Source organism: Xyrauchen texanus, chromosome 10 (assembly GCF_025860055.1).
Source record: "Xyrauchen texanus isolate HMW12.3.18 chromosome 10, RBS_HiC_50CHRs, whole genome shotgun sequence".
In the NCBI taxonomy this organism is placed as follows: Eukaryota; Metazoa; Chordata; class Actinopteri; order Cypriniformes; family Catostomidae; genus Xyrauchen; species Xyrauchen texanus.
In genome coordinates this window covers 28,391,819-28,411,063 of record NC_068285.1, presented here as the reverse complement: position 1 = coordinate 28,411,063, position 19,245 = coordinate 28,391,819, and the positions used below count along the sequence as shown (strand labels likewise).

Here is a 19,245-nt window from a genome sequence, read left to right as displayed (position 1 = left end):
CGGTTGTTGATTGGAATGTGAAAAGTGGACATTGCATAGCGGAATGGAGGCAGATCTGAATGCAAGTTTGCAGTGCACACAAACACACACCCTTTCCACCGTGCTGCTCAAGCCAGAGCCCTTTATCGGTGAAACTAAGCAGTGATCTCAACACACTAATGATCAAACTGGCAACATAAACACACAAGCACATCACTGTCTTTTCTTGTGTCGAGGCTGTAGCTGTTGAAAAATGAGTGAGTAAAAGATTACAACATTTTAACATTTACATATACAGGGAAAAAACACTTACTTGTACATACCAATATACCTGCATTAAAAATATGAATAACCTCCAGAGGCAATCATGTTTTATTCATTAGAGATCACCTCAGCAATTCAGGAGTGAAATGTCTGCAAATTTGCCATTATTCCTCCTCACTCAAAATATAAACTCAAGCCAACTGGCTCGTAACAGTCAAAAAACAGTCAAAAATACACCTTATCATCTCTGCATTAGCTGCTATGATGGAAGTTTTGTTTATACTCTTGAAGGGGTAGGGTTAAAACTTATTTTGATTAAAGATGGATGTGAATCGGATCTAATAAGACCAGTAACATGCATTAATAAAATAAACTGGGACAATTTTGATTGCGTGTCATCTTTAAATCAAGCTAAGGTGGTTTGATAGTTTGTTTAGGTTGGTCTGTTGGCTGGTTTAGATGGGTTTTGGGCACTTTCAGCTGGTCAACCTGAGAGACGAGCTTAAAAGAGCAAACCATATTAGGCTTGTTTTTTTCAGCAAGGTTGTCATTCATTTGTTCATTGAAAGCTCTTTTTGTGTTTTTAAGCCATGCAATGTAAACAGTACAAGGCAGAGGACTGCCAGCCCTATCCGTCAGCCTGGTGAAGGAAAACAGTGTCCTCCAACAACAGAGAAGGAACAATGCACCATGAACACCAACTGTTTCCATTACTCTTACAATATTACAGGTAATTACAGACCACATCTCATCTGCAGCATTTGCATTAGCTGCCAGATCCATTTAAAGATAAAGGAATCACAGAGATATGTTACACTGATTGCAGCTAATCATCTGCCAGCTTAAATGTTGGGACATTTTCAGACACTTAGAATGAGAAATGGAAACTCAAGTCTGAGACTGGCCCTTTTGTCACAAATAAATTGACTTGAGACTTGACATAGACCTCAAATAAGAGACTTAAAAATAAATGAAATTGATCTTTCACATCCAGACTGGAGCACATGTCAGCTGAGTGAACGAGCGGTGTGTGGGGTTGGATTCAAGACACGCATGTTGGACTGTGTTCGCAGTGATGGCAAATCTGTGGACATCAAGTTTTGTGAGGAGGTATGGTAATATTGTTTACAGCATATGTTCAGTGTTGCTGTACTGCTTCCATTGTTGTAAATCCTAACTGTATTCATCTATGTTATTTCAGCTTGGTCTTGATAAAAAATGGCAGATGAATGCTTCCTGTGTGGTCGAGTGCCCCATCAACTGCCAGCTTTCTGATTGGTCATCTTGGACTGATTGCTCTCACACCTGTGGCCTTGCAGGTAGGCCGCTTGGAGAACTAAAACATTCACACTAGTAGTTTGATATGAGCTAGCACATGCTAAAATTTGCCGATTTTGTGTGATTGAATTTCACTAAATCGGTCTGTTAATTCACAGTCTCAGCAGTGCCTAGTTTGAGTGTCATTGACTGTTTCAGACAATATCAACAGCATCAGGAGGATGTTTTGGTCTTGCGGTCCAAAACATTGTTTTTTGATGTTAGCTAGCATGACTGGTTCCTCAAATGGCAGGTTTTTGGGAATGACACTGAGCTTTTAGTTGTCTTTTAGAGTGTTGGCTAAAACCACAAAAAAATTAATGGTGTGAGAACAATTGTTATCTCCCAAAACCAGCATTTCAGAGGAGGATAATGATGTCCTTAAGTGTAATTCCATCTGCTCTGACGATTGATTTTGGGCCCATTATGTTTGTGTGCTTGGGGCCTTAGAGACCTCTCCACTATACAAGGTGTTTGAGGCAATGGGCAGCAGCAACAAGAGAAAACCCTGCTGCTATATGAAACCTGTACTGGCTTAGTTCATAGTGGCATCCCTAATCTGTCCCCAGGCAAGAAGAATCCCACAAAGATAGAGAATCAGCAGGTGATCAGTAGCTCTTAAGAGGAAGAGAACAATTCTCTGGCTTGTGCACAGACGCGAATGCCAAATACTAGAGATGCACCGACCGATCGACCGGCCAGGGACCGGAATCAGCCGATTTTCTGCATGCTCGGCCCGGACCAGTGACTGGCCGGTCTGTTTTGTTGCCAGCGGCGCAGGCAATAACGTCACAGCCGCATGTAAACGTCATTGGCGTGGAAGATCTTTACTGTGAGTGAAGAATACATAAAGTTCGAAATGTGTAATAATTGTAAGGCTAAAGTAAACCGTGGGGGAACCACCACAATAAAATTCGGAATAACAAACCTAATTAGACATTTAAAACACCATCACCCAGCTGAAAATGCCCATTTTAAAAAAGAAGCTAAAAAGGGAAAGCGGCTAAAGCTAGTCAGAGCTCTAAACCAGCCACAAGTCAGCAGCCTTTCCTATCTTTCCTTGGTATGAGCAGCGAAAAGACCAAAACAATTACGAGGAAAATTATGGAATTCATGGTCCTGTATGACCAGCTGTTCTCCATAGTTGAGGACAGAGGGTTCAGAAATCTGATACATTTCCTCGATACACGAGTTGTTTAATCTCGTGTCATGTTACACACGCAGCCTGTTATCGGTCAACATTTGGGTACACAAATCCGGCAGGGGAAGGGGGTGCTGGATGGCGGAGGCAGGCTAAATACTATACAAATTGTGCCATTGTGATTTATTGTGCTGAGTAATGTAATTTTTCCCAACATGTCCGATATTAAAATCAGTGCTACACACATTGCAAAAGGCGTGGGTATTGTTGATATGGCTTTGGGATATGAAATTAAATTCTAACATCCAGCTGTTGTTAAATGTACATGTATATATTTTTTTTTCCACCGGAGCACCAGCTGAGTCTTCTCCTTCCATGTACCAGTGATGCTTGATCCAACATCCCACATCTACTACCTGCACAGATATCAACAGAGCAACTGGGTTGTAGGTTTCCAGGTTGAGGTCACAAATGATTTGTAATCAATCTGTCGATTGTGTGAGTAGGATGAGTTTGATACAATATCTGGCAACTGGACAACTTTGGAATAATATATTGATGTGATTATTCATATAACGTGGTTTGGGCCATACAAATTATGGGAGTTTCCCGGGAGAAATAACAAAACAGGAGGGGGGGTGTTGATGGGTGTGAAATACGGGAGACTCCCGGGACAAGCCGATCTCGAAGCAGCAATAAGTTTTACAACTGATATTTGGACATCTAACGTAAGCTTAATGTCAATGTTGAGCGTATTGGACACTTCAGTTTTGTTCATAGGCTTGTAATCTTTGGAATTGTTTTTTTAGATGAGTAATAAAGAAAAAAGGTCCATTTATAAAAATAGTGGAAAATTACATCGGTTTTGTTATATAAAGCAACTCATTTGCAGTTAATTGTTATTTCTACCCCTTTCTAGTCACAGAGCACTTTATTTTGAGAGTTGTTTAAGTGAGAGAAGATCCTGTAACTTAGTGCAGTTTGGGGTAAATTTTAATGTTTAATAATTTATTTTATTATGAAAATAACATTTTAGATTGAACAAAGGTAGATTTTGTTTGTATATGCGGTCAATAATAGTTCTTAGAAAGAAAATCGGAATTGGAAAAAATCGGTATTGGCAGGTCACACTTGCAAAAAAAAAAATCGGAAATCGGAATCGGCCAAGAAAATTGCAGTCGGTGCATCTCTACCAAATACACTACATGGCCAAAAGTATGAGTTTGGCTTTTATAGCTACACTTACAGTATTACTAAAAGATGCATTAAATCAAGGATATAGCCATGAAATCTCATTAGGCCAACGTTTAGTAGAACCCACAAAGCTATATAGAAATGGTTTACAAAGTCTAGTGCGGAAGAATTTTACTGGCTTTACATGAACCCGGCTTATCACCTTTGAGAGAAATTGGAATGGCCCATTACCCAACATGCACTAGCCTGACCTCACTGATGCTCTTGTTTCTGAATGGGAGCAAATCCCTGCAGCCATGTTCCAACATCTAGCCTTCTAAGAAGAGTGAAAGCTGTTATAGCTGGAAAGGGAGGACCAACTCCTTAATAACATTTTTGACATGAAATCTTCATCATGTGCATATGGGTGTGGCTTTTGGGTGTCAACATAATTTTGTCCATGTAGTGCAACTATTTTCAAACAAGATTTATTGAAAGTGAATCCAAGAGCTGAATGCAACAGCTTGCAATGGATACCTTGTGGCTCATCGGTTAAATTCGGTTTGCCCTAAATCTCACACACTGGCCGCCAGAAGAGAGATGGCAAATAGTCAGGAAAAGATTAAATGGCAGAGAGATAGGAGAGGGAGAGAACCGATATAAGAGAGATCCCTACAGCTAGAAACTCACTCAAAGGCTCACAAGCACTTTTGTATCCACAGTTTTCCCAACTGAATCCAGCATATATAAAGAGTACACCAGGAACTGCGAGTTGATTTGGTTTGTGGTTGTTGGAAAGCAGGGAGCTTCAGAGAGGCTTGTCCGCAGAGAAGGTCCATCATGGCAGGCTTCAGAGAAGATGAATTGCATCTGGTACAACTAGCTTCAGGGCAGCGTCTCAGCCGGGGACTGGGCTACGATAGTGTTTAACATTACAAAGTACCTACCCATGCCCTACAAGGTTGTGTACATTCAGCTTTTTTCTAAATAAAACAAATCAAGCTAGTACTAGGTACACTCTTTGAAAGCCAACATGAAAGAGAGCTGTATTCTGTTAATCTGTAGTTTAGACTGCATTCAACACACGACAGATGATAGAATGGAAGTCATTTATTTACAATGGAGAGTCATATGGGGGCTGAGTGGGGTTTCGACCATCTGCAGAATTTTCTGACCCGTTTTGAGCTTCAGATACATTGAAATATTAACTTGTGTGACTAGACTGTACAGGTACGTGACTGCCTAACAATATGTGATGTATTAAATTCCATTTTATAAAAGGTTTTTGACCTATATATTTGTTTTTCTAAAGCCTGATACTTAGGTATATTGGATGGTTATGAATGTAGAAGTCAGAATTGATTAGTTATGTTGTAAATATATCACAAAATAATTTTATTATTAAATGTGTGATTAAATGTGCAGATGTGTCATTTATTTCTGCACTTGTAAAATCTTCATAAATCATATCTATGGATTTGCACCCTATTTGCTGAATAAAATTTATAATTATATTAATAATAAAATACTACTAATTATTGTTATTATAACTATTAAAATCATCATCATAAAAATAATCATTACTATTATTATTATATAACAGTATTAACAACAGTAATTATTAAGAAATTGTGAATATTAATCATGAATTTAATTTAATCAGTTAATTGATTTTCAAATAATTTAATTTAAATAGTGTGTGTGTGCATGCATGCGTGTGTATTTTTTCTCATGCTTAACTTTTACTATGGTATAACATATCTGGTATAATAAGGGAGGCATGGGTAGCTCAGCAAGTAAAGATTCTGTCTACCACACCTGGAGTTACAAATTCCAATCCAGGGGGTGACTCCAGAAAGGCTTCCTAAGCAACCAATTGGCCGCCCGGTTGCTGGGGTGGGTAGAGTCATGTGGTTCCACTCTCGGTTAGGCATGTGGTGAGTTGCCTTGGAGAATTATGTGACCCTCCACACATGCTAGGTCTCCGCGGTAACGTGCTCAACAAGCCACATGATAAGATGTGTGGATTCACTGTCTCAGACGCAGAGGCAAATAAGATTCGTCCTCCGCCACCCGGATTGAGGCAAGTCACTACGCCTCTATGAGGACTTAGCACGCATTGGGGATTGGGCATGAGAAAAGGGGAGAAAATCCAAAAAACTAAACTAAATCTAGTATAATATATAATATGTGCTTGTCTCTGTGGGCAGTCCTTGGTCAAAATAAGCTGCAACGTGGACCAGACCTTGTGTCGTATAATCAAAGGTCTGGCTATGTGAGACTAAGGTGGCAGTGCATAACAGAATTCCTACTTATAGGCTTGGTAACCTTAAGTGGTAAACGGGTAATTTCTACAATTCGGTGACTTTTTGGCCTTGAATCCTTTGAAAAATGTAATACACATTTTATAAGTATTTTTATGTTTAAATATTTTATAACATACCTGTCAGGCTAAATTACAGAAAACTCAGATGTCCATCCAGTTAAATGGTCAGGGTGGAATATATCGAGGTAAACGATAATGGGGTGGGCTTTTAATGAATAAAATGCAAACATAAATGTAAACCTACTGTAATGGAGTTCAATGGAAAGGAGGAGGCGAGAACCAGCTTGACAATATAAATAATATTTTAATTAAAAACTTAAACAAAAGACACAAACACAAACATGACGGTCAGCTGCCCGTAAATATTCTCTCTTTCTCTCTCTCTTGCACCACCGTCCACAGTCGGCCTTTATCCCTCTTGGAGGTTTAATTAGCCTGATAAGGGACCGGGTGTGCAGTATCACGACCCGGCCCCGCCCTCTGCCCTGTCACATTCCTCCCCGTTCTCTCTGGCTGGGGTCCTTGACATACAACCTCCCCCTGCCCCCCCACCCCCCCTCTTTCCCTGGGGGAGGGCATGCCCTAAAGCCCCGTCTGCCGGCAGGTCATCCCCACCTTAATGAATCTGGGAGGGGACAGGGGGAGGGAAACCAAAATAATTAAAATAGGGGGTACTTCCTGTAACAGTGTAGTACCCCCCAAAAAATCCTTTTGTAAAATTTAAAAGAGAGGGAAAAGGCCAACGCGGAGTGGCAGTGGGAGAGAGTGAGGAGAGAGAGATGAAAAAAAAACGTACTCACCGGTTCTCTGATACACCGTAGCTTGGTCCTCGGCCACTCCTCCACCCTCTAACTGTTCTCGGGGAACAGAAGGGGTCTCCCCCGCCCCTGGCAGTCGGCAGTGAGACCCTCCCCACTCGCGGTCGGTGGTCTCAGAACCCGTCTTGTTTCAGCGGCTGATAGGGGTCTCTTCCACCCCTGGCAGCAGCCCTTACCTCTCCAGGTGGTCGGTTAGGAGCCCCTTCTCCCCTCGTGGTTGGAGGCCATCCTCTGTTTACAGGCGCCCGGGCTCCTCCGTCCCCGGGTAGACGGCCGCGGCTGCTCTGTTAACTTGAAAACCCAGTGTCCCTCAGTTGGTACCCTTCAGGGGCAAAACATGAAGGTTCCACAGCTCTGGCCGGGGATGAAATATTTTCCCCTGAGCGTGAGACAGAAGGTCCCTCCTGTCCGGAATCGCCCAAGGGGAGCTGTCGAGGAGAGACATCTGCCCTGTAAAATCTCACCCAGATTTGTTCCACAACCTCGGGGTGGAGTTTCCACTCCCCGTCGGTATTTTCTGTCTGGACAGTAAATCTGCTCCCATTCAGGCAACAGTGCAACCTTGGCCTAGCCTGACTTTGCTCTGGATGTTCTGAATGGACTCGATTAGAGCGGGAGACAATTGTGCCCGCATTGTGATCGAATTCCATACGATCCCCAGATAGGTCGTTTTCTGAGTGGGAGAGAGGACGCTTTTCTTGGCGTTGAGCCTCAACCCCAGAGAAACCAGATGAGCTAAGACGATATCCCTGTGCTGTAATGCCAGTTCTTGTGACTGTGCTAGTATCAGCCAGTCGTCTATGTAATTCAGAATGCGGATGCCCCGGAGTCGCAAATGAGCCAGTGCTCCATCCATGCATTCTGTGAATATGCGGGGTGATAAGACTAGACCGAATGGAAGAATGAAAATAACATGCTTGCTCAGGTTTCACGGTAGTGGAACCATGCCGTTGAAACGCGGAGGATGGCAAACAAATTAAATTCTGTAGCCTTTTTCTACTGTTCGTAGGATCCACATAGAACCACTTGGCAGTAGTTTCCATGCTGCCAGGTTCTCTGAGATGGGTATCGTTTCTGACACTTACTGTTGAGGGGATGTCAAGTGTCCCGTGTCCTGGACTAAGGCAGGAAGCAACACCCAAATGTTGGGGAACACCCAACATTTCGCTAGAAACTGCTAACTCCCAAAAAACCAGTGGCGGCGGGAATGGAGCGTTTTCGTGGGGGTATCAGGAGGGTACAGGTGGATGTTTCACGTGACCCGTCCCAAGGGGGGGGGGGCTACCCCCACAAAGCTGGGTGCAAAACCATCAGGGTGTTTTTTTCTAGAAATAACTGCCCTGAGGTCTTGCTTTGGGGGCTGCTGAGGGCAACAAACCGGTCCCCAGTCTTTACGAGGGGGATCACGATTCGCCACGCTTTGTTTTTGAGTCTCCTGTCTAGAAGGACCGGGCGGGGCTGGGTGGCTGACGACCCCTTCCCCTGAGTGTGGTGAGGAAGGAATTGCCTGAAGGCTTCCTCGTGACTTTTTGCCTCCTGGAACCTAGTGATAACTATATTCATAGCGTCAAATAAGCCAGAAGGCAAAACCGGGGCATCGAGATGGAAAGTTTTATCCTTGTCTCTGATGCCCGATAGGTTAAGCCATAAGTGTTTCTCTATGCTGGCTAAAGCAGACATAGACCGGCCAATGGCGCAGGCCGTCTGCTTGGTCGTGCAGAGAGACAGATCCGTGGCTCAACGAAGCTCAGAGAAATCCTCTTCATCGACTGTGGTGCCCGCACTCAGGTCCTTCAAAAGTTTAGCCTAATACGCCTGTAACACTGCCATAGTGTGCAGGGCAGCACCAGCCTGACCTGTTGCCTGATAAGTCTTCCCCACAAGCGTGGAGGTGGTCCTGCACAGCTTTGTGGGGAGAGTGGGTCTCTTTAGTGATGATGCCGAGCCAGGCGAGAGATAACCCACAAGTGTCTCTTCTACCGACGGCATCACCGAATACCCCCGAGCCTCAGCACCCACGATTGTCAAATATGTCAACGTCGACGGCACAAAGACACGGGAAGTATAAGGATTCCTCCATGAATGAGAACGTTCGTTATGGAGTTCATAGAAGAAAGGAAGGGACTGATATAGCGTTCCCTTCCCTTTTTATTTATTTACTTTTGGCCACCAGACAGAAATCTGTCTTCTAGTTTGGAGTGTTGGGGGGGGGGGTCTCTTTTTTGCATGACCAGTCTAACTATAGTCTGGCCACAGCCCAAGTAACCACCTCAAGTAATACCTCAGCCGCTTTATTATTGTGCGTGGAATATACAGAGGTTCAGCGTCCCCCTTGTGAACCGAAGAGGCGCCGAGGCACGCTTCAGGCTCACGAGAAGGATCAGCTGGATCTGGGGAGAGAGCGAGCGGTAGGGACGGACCCGTCTCTCGCTCCTCTGCCAGATCTATGCGAGAGCCCCACAATGAAAGAGTGGGCGCTGGCTCTTGGAAGTAAGTGAGACGAGTGTGAAGCATTTTGACTGTAAACAGATCGCAATGCTTGCACTCACCCTGCCGCAACGCAAGAGCAGCATGCTCTACCCCCAAACACACAAAGCAAAACTGGTCCGCTTCAGCCATAGAGCGTAAACATGAGAACACACACCGCTTGCTTTGTTTATCTGTCATTCTTTTTCTTTTTCTTTTTTTTTTTTTAAATAAAAGAGAAAGGTTTCTGCACACTGCCTAACAATTCTAACTCCTAACAGAGGAATGTAGAAAGTTTCTGACAGGCTCATGAAGCACACACACACAGAGTGATTTGAAGACAAAAGATCTGACGATGCACCTGTGACACATCTATTTATAGCCCTGCTACAGGTGCATCCAATGATGTCACCAGCAGAGGCTTTAAATTGCTGTCAATTTTCATTGACGTGTTGCACACATATTCACAGCTGATCACACCTAAAGTTGTTCCCAAAGCGTTAATTCAGCACAGCATCATAAGTGTAGCTTTTTGACAGGGAACAGCCACTACTTTACTGCAAAATGGTCAGTGGTCTTTATTTCAAGACTAGCACTGCATGCCAGTTGTTGCATATTGCAGATTTCTAGACCCTTCAAAAAAATATTCTTCTTGCCCTGAGGAAAAACACATAAATATCTTTAAGGGCTTCTTAAGATCATAGAGTAACAGTAATGCACATTTTCATGTTTTATAAGTTTCTATTATTTGGTTCTTTGTTGTACCTCCTGCCATGTGAAATAATTGCTCTAGTAAGAAAAGGGTGTGGCAGACTCACGCTCATGCATTTCACACTGAGACTACGACTAATTGACAGAGTTTTATTGCAAGACTCCCCTGGGCGCCACTCTTAAACAGCAGGATGCATTCTGCCTGAAAGTGTCTCTACTCCACAGAGAGAGAGAGAGAGAGATTAACATTCCGAATGGTTTTAGGACCTGGAATTAGGCTCGAAAAATGCGTGGTTGATTAAATTATTCACAGACATGAAGAACATTACAACATAGAAAAAAAAAGTTTCAGGTCACACATCATTTTTTGGCTCTCCTTTGGGGAGGAATTGAGTTACCTGTGATAGTGTGTGTAACTTGAGATGATTCACTTACAGTAAAAGCCTTTATTTCATTCAATGAGTCTTGAGTCTGTGTGCTTGAGGTTAGAGTGCAAGATGTACATAAAAAATGCCGTGCATCTGGAAAACTAGGGTGTTCTGCCGCCATTGTTTGAATGAATTTAAAATAACATTTGTCATTGCTTATTCAAAATGTTAGCTTAGAACTACAGTGTCTGAACAAACATCAAATACTGAAGGTATTAAAATTTTAACAAGCTGTTAAAGTGCAATAACTTAAATAAATCTGTATTTTTCTCATATTTCTTATAGGAAAGCTCTGGAGGAGGAGAACTGTGATCCAGGCCTCTCAGGGAGATGGAAGACCATGTTCCTCACAACTGGAACAGTGGAAACCCTGTCCTGTTAAACCCTGCTACAGCTGGAGATACATTGCTTGGTCTCCTTGCAAGTCTGAGGTAATTCTTTGAATCGGTTTGGGGAGTGTAAGATAAGATAAAGACCCCATGAAATCAACATATTTTCTTTTGAAAACGGAAGTTTGGGCGAGACAAATTAAAGGACTTATGGCTTTTTATGTAATTAGTCAACAGGCTTTAGATACGTCACAGCCATGAGCCTTTTTACTATGCAGTTGTAGGTGGCATTAGGGGGAGGGTCTTTCTTTTTTCAGAGAGTGTTTGATTGGTCAAAATCTGTGTGGCAAGATAATTCATGAGTATGTTTTTTCCAGAAGACAAAGACTGTAGTTTTTAATGTGCGAATACAAAATATATATTCTGAATATCCCTTAACCTTCTACAGCTTTGCCCTTTCCCGAGAATTTCTGCTGTCGACTTCCTGCTATCATCAGTCTGGCTTTCAGGGCCCAACAAGGGGTTTAATTAAAGCCGACAGACTCTCCCTTTCTCCCTTTCTCTCTCTTTCTTTCTCCCCCTTCTACCTCATGCCCCTGTCAAAATGCAGACTGTGAGAGAATATTGACTCTACCCTTTGTTCTCTGCTGCCTGTCTCCAAGTCGAGTCTTCTGACAACTCTCAGTGGTCTTATGCAGCATTGCAACAATTGTGCCTTATATTTTAAGACATTTTCAGGAGGCATGAAAAAGTTATATAGGTAGATGACAGTCCAAAACATGAGGCAGACACTGCACTGAGAAACAATGCTGATTATTTTTTGTGCCCTTTTTTGTATAATCACAAAGACTATTGCAATTTCCAGGTCTAGAATGCTAAAGAAAACCCTGCTGTAAAAAAACAGTCTAAGATGGTGTGCTGGTCTTTGCTGGTCTTCTAGCCTGCTCTGTTTGGTCTGGATTGCTAGTTTTAAAGGGTTTTGGGGCATCCCTTAACTGGTTGGGCAGGTGGACCAGTTTGCTGACCAGCCAAACCAGCTAAACACCAGCTTGAAGACCAAATGCACCATCTGAAGACCAGCTTGTCCTGGCTGGTAAACCAAATTAAAGCCAAACCAGCTAAAACCAGAAAACCAGTTTAGGCTGGTTTATGCTGCTTTGCTTTTAGCAGGATCGGGCTGGGCACCCTTAGGCTGGTTTTAGATGGTACCCCAACTGGTCTGGCTGGTCTGGTTTGTTCATTTTAGAGGATTTTGGGGCACCCCTCAACTGGTCAAGCAGAGATACCAGCTTGCTGACTAGCTAAATCAGCTGAACACCAGCTAAATCAGCTGAACACCCGCTTAACCATGATGGGAGACCAGCTAGATCAACTGAAGTCCAGCTTAGGCTGCTTTAAGATGTTTTTTGTTTTTGTCTTTGTCTCTTTACTTTTATTTTAATCAAAGGAAGTGTTATTGTGTAGAGTTCAACATTAATCTAATACAAAATACCTGTTGTCTAAATGCAGACAATAGTGTGATAATTATATGTTTGCTTTAGGGTGCACTGTGTGGAGAGGGTCTACGGTTCAGGAATGTGTCCTGCTTTGTGCCTGATGGCTCTGGGAAGGATCAGGGTAGTATGGTTGATGAGGAGCTGTGTGGAGACCTAGAACAGACAGTGGATGGAGACAAACAGATAATCCTACAAGAGTCCTGCACGGTGCCCTGCCCAGGTAAAATTTTATGTCACAAATGTTCCCTTCTTAAGACTATGTCTGCCTGCAAATTCAAGTATTGAAATTGTACCATGCTGATTCAGCTTGGTTTATGAAGGTTACCCTGTTGAAAAAAAAAAAAGAAACTCAATCCAGCCTAAGATACAAGAAGTTTAACTCAGTTTGCCTATAGCTAAAGCATTCAAAAACTTCCTCACACTGGCCTGAGGGAAGTGCATTAAAAAGTTTACAAGCTTGTGTTTCCATGTCAAGCAGCTTGCTTCTAAATCAGTCAGACTTTTGGCATAGCAAACTTCAGCATAGCTTTATGAGACAATAAAAAAAAAAATCATTGGGACACTCCCTCATATGCCCTACTGTATTACTTCATACAACTTTTTTATAGATAAACTTGAGTATTCCAAGATGTGTGAATTATCATACTATAATTTTGGCAGGTTGGAAAAAACAACCAAAAAAAAGGATTTCTGTTCTAGCAAATTTTTAATAGCATTTTGGGTTCAGCAAGGTAGTTTGAGTTACAGATAAGTCAATGTTTTGACATGTTCTTGGTGGCAGAAAGAAAGTATTGTGAGCGAGCTGGCAGTGGCAGTAATGTACCATCTGGTCTGTGGGGCTCTGACCCAGATAGCAATAAGTCGGCGGGCCGCTGGCGGTGCTCCGGCGGCAGTAGAAGCGGCAGAATGGCGATATCGCAAACACGTTTGCTTTTTAAAAGCGGCAGCCGCCTTCCTACCACCTTCATTCCGCGTCCGGCCCGCTGGCCATCCGCTGTTCCGCCGCCGTTACATCGAAGGCGGACCTTCCGCGGAGCGGCAGAGGCAAACGCTTTTTTCGAGCGATCTGCCGCCGCTTATTGTATATATATATATATATATATATATATATATATATATATATATTTATAGCGTGCAGTTTATCAAGAATAATGATTGATCAAACCAGACAAATTTCCATTTGGCGTTTTAATTCCACATTTCAAAGTACAGTAACTGTCATTGAAACAAGATGTCAGATCACTGAAATATAAATAACAGAAAAATACAAACATACACAAACACACACTAAAGAACATGCAGGTTTCCAATTCAATTTTGGTAAAAAAAAAAATGTTTTTTTTTTTAAAACACTATTGTAACACTTACAATAATTGTTAATAATATAAAGAGGTCATCTCTGGGATGAAAAGAATTACCAGGAAACATAAGCAATGAGGATATTTGGTACCAAAGAAAGTGCAGGATACCAAATAAATTGAGGTATAACATCATATTTACAAGTCATTTCTAACAAAAGGTTAAGTGGTAATAATTTAGAGTAAAGCTCTGGAGTAGAATATACCATTATAACCGCAATGCTGACCTGTGGCACAAGGATTGACAAGCTATATTTAACAATAGAATAACAGTTAAGCACTGTGTGACGGAATGAAAGTAGAATTTTTGGTACTAGTTAATGTGCAATATCAAGTATTAGATGTATAATCTAGGATTTACAAGCTATATTTAAAAATAGAATAGTTAAGCACTGTAACAATGAAATAAGCAGCAAATTGTATATGCAATAATTGAGATCTTTGGTATCAAGGAATGTGCAGGATAACAGGTATAATATACATTTTGACATTCAACTTACACATGACAACAAGTGGGAATAAATATAATTAACAGCAGAAAATCTGGCTGTAGAGAACACAGCCAATCAGAATGTCTGGAGAGATTGGGGACTGCGTGGCGTAGTGGGCTAAGAATCACCGGTTTTCCCCGACCTCCAGAATGAGGCAGTGCAAATTGGCATATCTTCAGTGATTCCGTGTGCACCTGTATAAAAGCACAAACCATCCCATATTCATCCAAGGAGCTGCCCTCAAAGCAGGGTCAAGAGAGAAAAGAAAAAAAAAAAGAAAAAAAAAAGAGCAATTTCCACAGTGAACAGTGTGGATTGGGTGAGTGTAGTCTGACACTTTTAGCAGGCTTTTTTAGGGGTCTTGATGTTACTGACTGCAGGATAAAGAAAGGGTTCCAGTTGTCAGTGATGCTGGGGTGTCAGTAGTCAGCCTAGGTTTAAGGGGTCGGCTGTGGGTCCCTCTCAGCTGTGCAGCGCCTTTTTCCACCTTCATGTTCAGATGCTCCTTTCAGGTAACGCGTAACGTTAACCTGGATCGCCTCATCAGTGGCATCCTGGGTTGCCGGGTTCTTCCGGATGGCTCCTGTAGAAAATAAAGATCTGTCATTCCATTTGAATGGCATAAGGTCATACACATCTACTTAAATATAAAAAAATATCCAACTTACTTTGAACAATGGTCTTCAGGAACATGTCTCTAAAACATGCTTTATCCCCTACACCAGTCCAGGTTGTATTGATGGAAAGGTGATTAGAGAAGATACTCTGAAGCATTCGCCACACGGTTGTCTTAAGGTCCCTCCCACATTTGATTGCCAAAAATCGAAGCTGAAAATACAAAAAAAACATGTTACAAATTACATTTCTCTGAAGCTTCTCATAAATTTAAAATGTGACAGGCTGTGGATTCAGACTGTAGAATATGCAGTGTACGATCTTAATTTTACTTTTTAGATTACCCTATGGCGTTATAAACGAAATCGGCACACTTACAAATCGTTACTGGAGCTCTTTATCCTGCCTCAAACTGTTGTCAAGCAACGCCAAATCTTCCTGGGTGTCTAGGGGGAGTAACAGATCCCCTGGCAGGGATAACTCTCCAACAGACACATTGGCACTGAAATGTTGCAGCATAGCATTTTGTTGTCCATGCTACGCACAACATCGCCAAACTCCAAGACGTCGCAGCATTAGGATTTGATCTGTACCTACAGGGGTTCCCAGAATAAAAGAATAAAGTAGTCAGTCCTGGTCCCTCAACTACTAAACTATCACATTTATATCTAGGTCTACTACATGTACAGGTGGCCCCAGTGGGAATTAAACCAACAACCACAGGTGTTGTTTGCAAGTTGTACCTGATTGCCCAGTGCGAGCAAATGTCTTCAACATTGTCCCAACTTGCTACACCTGCTCTTGAAGTGAGCCGCTGTCACCTGGGAAGTAACAATATATTGATTAGCAATACACTAAATATAATAGTAATATAATATAACCACAATTATCATACCAGTAACTTTCCCTGTAATTTCTATCCACAGTGTGTTATGCATGGCATACAAGTTCATAATGAAGAACCCTTATGATAACATCAATTTAATTTTTTTCTTTGAAGCAGAATATTTGTTTGTAAAAGGGGAGGAAAAAGAAAATAATGAAATATTGGTATACATATTTTGGTTGATATATCATACTGTACGGTGAAATTTGCTATTGTTATATCCCTACTCACCTGAAGGACGGATAGATCAGGCAAATCTCCAGTCAGGCATTTGTAGAGTGTGTGCTCCTGCATATCCACAGGTATTTGAATTCAAACATGCAACATATTGTAATAAATCTACAATATTCAGCCTTTACCTTACACCCTCGGTTGTTGCTCTACACTTTTATTATATTAAATACTTATTTATATAGCTTGCTCACTTTATAATCATGATAGCCTAATACTTATAACACAAGATTGCATCTTAAACGAATGACTGAGTTGAAAACTTGAATAAGAACTAATTTTACCCGGAGGGACCAGCTAGGAAACTTACCTGCCTACAATAACTGTTTTCATTTGATTTGAGTTACATTAAACATGAATAACCTTAGCCGAGTCCCCAGGAACATCGGGCTATTAAAGTAACAAGCCTGTAACTGCGGTCTTATCAATTCTAGCTTCACCATACACTCAAACTGTGAGGTTTATCTGCTTTCCTCCTGGACCTGTAGCACAATGCCCTGACAGTGACTTCACCTGTGCCCTGATCTTTATTAGAAACTGAGAGGAGAGCAAGTTAATATAATTTATATTACAATTATCACACAAATTAACAAACAGTCTGCTTTAAAACTAAGAAAAAACAAGCTTCTATACTAACCTTACATACAAAATGAACACGTGGCGAACTAGCTTAGCCGCTATCTGCCGGCACACCACATTAGATTAAAATACTTACCCTTGTAGTTGTGCAGATAACTTGATATGTAGAGTTTAAAGCCCTTGTCCTTCTTGCTTGTCGGAGCAGGGGACCAGGCATCAACAATGCGATGAACATCACTGACGCGTATTTTCGGAAGATTCTGGAGACATCGAGTAAAAACAGACATTTTGGGCGACGCGCAAGTAAACCGGAAACAGATATGGCGTAAGAGGAACTTCACAGTTCAGTATTTGTAATGTGTTTTAGCAATACATTTTTAACATTTATAATGCGTTTAGATTTTTTTTTATTGCCTTTACAGGGACTTTAACACTTTCTTAAATATTTGTACAGGTCATAATTGCAAAACCTGTAAAAGGTAAAATAACAAAAAAAATCGAGTTTGGAAAAAATTTAGACATAAACGAAATTTCTGCGCAACTGTGAAACCAGAGGATAATTTCGCTTTTTCATTGAGTTTATCCTTCACATCAAAACAGGGATTTTCATGTTTATGACAGATATCACCATGGTTGCAAATTAATAAAAAAAATTAAAGTATACCCGAGATTTTGGCCATGTTGCAGATGTCTTTCACTGTTCACTGATAGTCAGGCATTCGTGAAAAGTCTAACTTCATCAATTTATTCTGCTAAATTGTTCATACCATTAATTAAATATCTATTTTAAAACCTAATCAGATTCATAAAGATATTTATTGCCAAGTAAGTTTTACAAAAAGGAATTATTTTTGGTTTATTGGTGCATGTCTCAAATGTGCAGCAATCAAAGAAATGTAAACAATTTTCAAGTGCATAAAATAATTCAATATATTTTACATATATTACTGTATAATCGCTTCAGAGTTTCAAAGTAATTTAAATGTCATTTCCTAAACCTTACCTTATCATGGAATCAAGAGTCAAGACTCTGTTATAAACCCTAATGGTTTGGAGCAAAAAATAATAATAGCCAACATGGCTGGTCGATTTTGAGAGTAGAAATCCTTGTATTTCAAAGCGGCTTGCCGCCAGCCGCCCGCGGTCGATCAGCCCGAGGCAACCGCTAGAGAAAATGAAGACCATCTTGCGGCATCTCGCAAGAAATGGGAGTGACGAATTCGGCGGCAAACGTTTCATCCCCGCCAGTGGGACGCACCTATAGCCGATAGCTTAGGGACGGCGGCAAAAAGAAGCCGTGCGGATATTTTTTGCTATCTGGGGAGGTTTGTGCTGTGTTAGGGTTAGTATCAGTGAGATAATGCATTGCTCTCAGTGTAGTTGCAATTTTGTGGTTGCCCTGCTCTGGCCTTTGACCCCATCATTCTTTCTCCTAGAAGCGGAGAACCATGAAACACATCCTGTCTCACCCCAATCGATAAAACTCCAGTTGTGACCTACTACTGCACTCTCTCTATGTCTTTGGTTTTTCTTTTCCTGATCTCCCATTACACACTTCACATAGATTTTTATGAGTTTTGGATATTTATGAAGGATTTATTTTTCTAACTATTTAAAAACAGACAGTATGTCATCCATGTTAAGTAAATCAAATACTCCAACTAATAGACAATTTTAAGGACTATTTGTTGGTTTAAGGATGTAACGTCTTTGTCCCTTGAACATTTCCTGATAGTGTTCAAACTCATTCAAACAGCGTGATGCACTTCATTCTTAGCAACTTTAACAAGATTAACGTTATTAACATTAACACGTTTAACATAAAATGGCATTATTAAAATGTGGTGGCTGGATGCTCCCTGGATGCCTAGAACTAATGGAAATTAAAGTGTTTAGATCGCCGAAAAAGCAACTATAAATGGATGCATGAATCGCTGCAATGAAGCGAGATTGCTGAATACTTGCAGTATTAACAACTTTGGCACACATCTTATCTCTGCTGAACAAAATGTATGCCATCTAATTGTTTGACTGGTAGAGCTTTAAGATATCATAGTAGATGGAGCAGTGTAGAAGCTAGCACAGAAGAAAGAGACAAGTATTTTTATCATTACCTTGCCTTGAACAGCTTCATTGGTTGGTTGGTTGGTTGTTTGGTTAAATTTATTATCCACGTTGTGGAAAATTGTCTCTGGCTTCACCATACAATACATGACAAACAATATATAAATATACATATACATTAAAAAAGGCATACAAAACAAGACAGAAGTCATCGATCCCTTGCATTATAAGGTCTCCCTGATGGCAACAGGTGAAACTCACCATGAAGAGTGTTAGACACATTCCCTACTATCACTAAAGCCTTTTGCTTGACTTTACATGTATATAGATCATTCAGATGTATCTGTGTCTTGCCGATTATCTTACTGGCTTCATTTACAATCTTGGTAATCTTGACCCTGTTTTTAACACTCAAATTACCATACCACAAGGTCATGTTAAAAGTTAAAATACTTTCAACTAAATATTTATAGACCATTTCAATTATGTTCTATCACCAAAGTGATATAACCTCCTGATCAAATACAACCTTTGCTGAGCTTTCATACAGATGCTGTCAGTATTCTCTATAAA

The 19,245-nt window shown here is 41.1% G+C and overlaps 1 protein-coding gene across 1 annotated transcript in view; it reads left to right on the top strand.

The window, feature by feature from the left end:
• Positions 1 to 19,245, top strand: part of LOC127650710 (thrombospondin type-1 domain-containing protein 7A-like) — a 192,103-nt gene that overhangs the window by 148,213 nt on the left and 24,645 nt on the right. Inside the window, exons 18-22 of the mRNA XM_052136306.1 lie at positions 832 to 973; positions 1,238 to 1,353; positions 1,445 to 1,562; positions 10,909 to 11,054; positions 12,494 to 12,668. Of these exons, the coding sequence (XP_051992266.1) occupies positions 832 to 973; positions 1,238 to 1,353; positions 1,445 to 1,562; positions 10,909 to 11,054; positions 12,494 to 12,668 (697 nt within the window). The remainder of the gene's footprint in view (positions 1 to 831; positions 974 to 1,237; positions 1,354 to 1,444; positions 1,563 to 10,908; positions 11,055 to 12,493; positions 12,669 to 19,245) is intronic.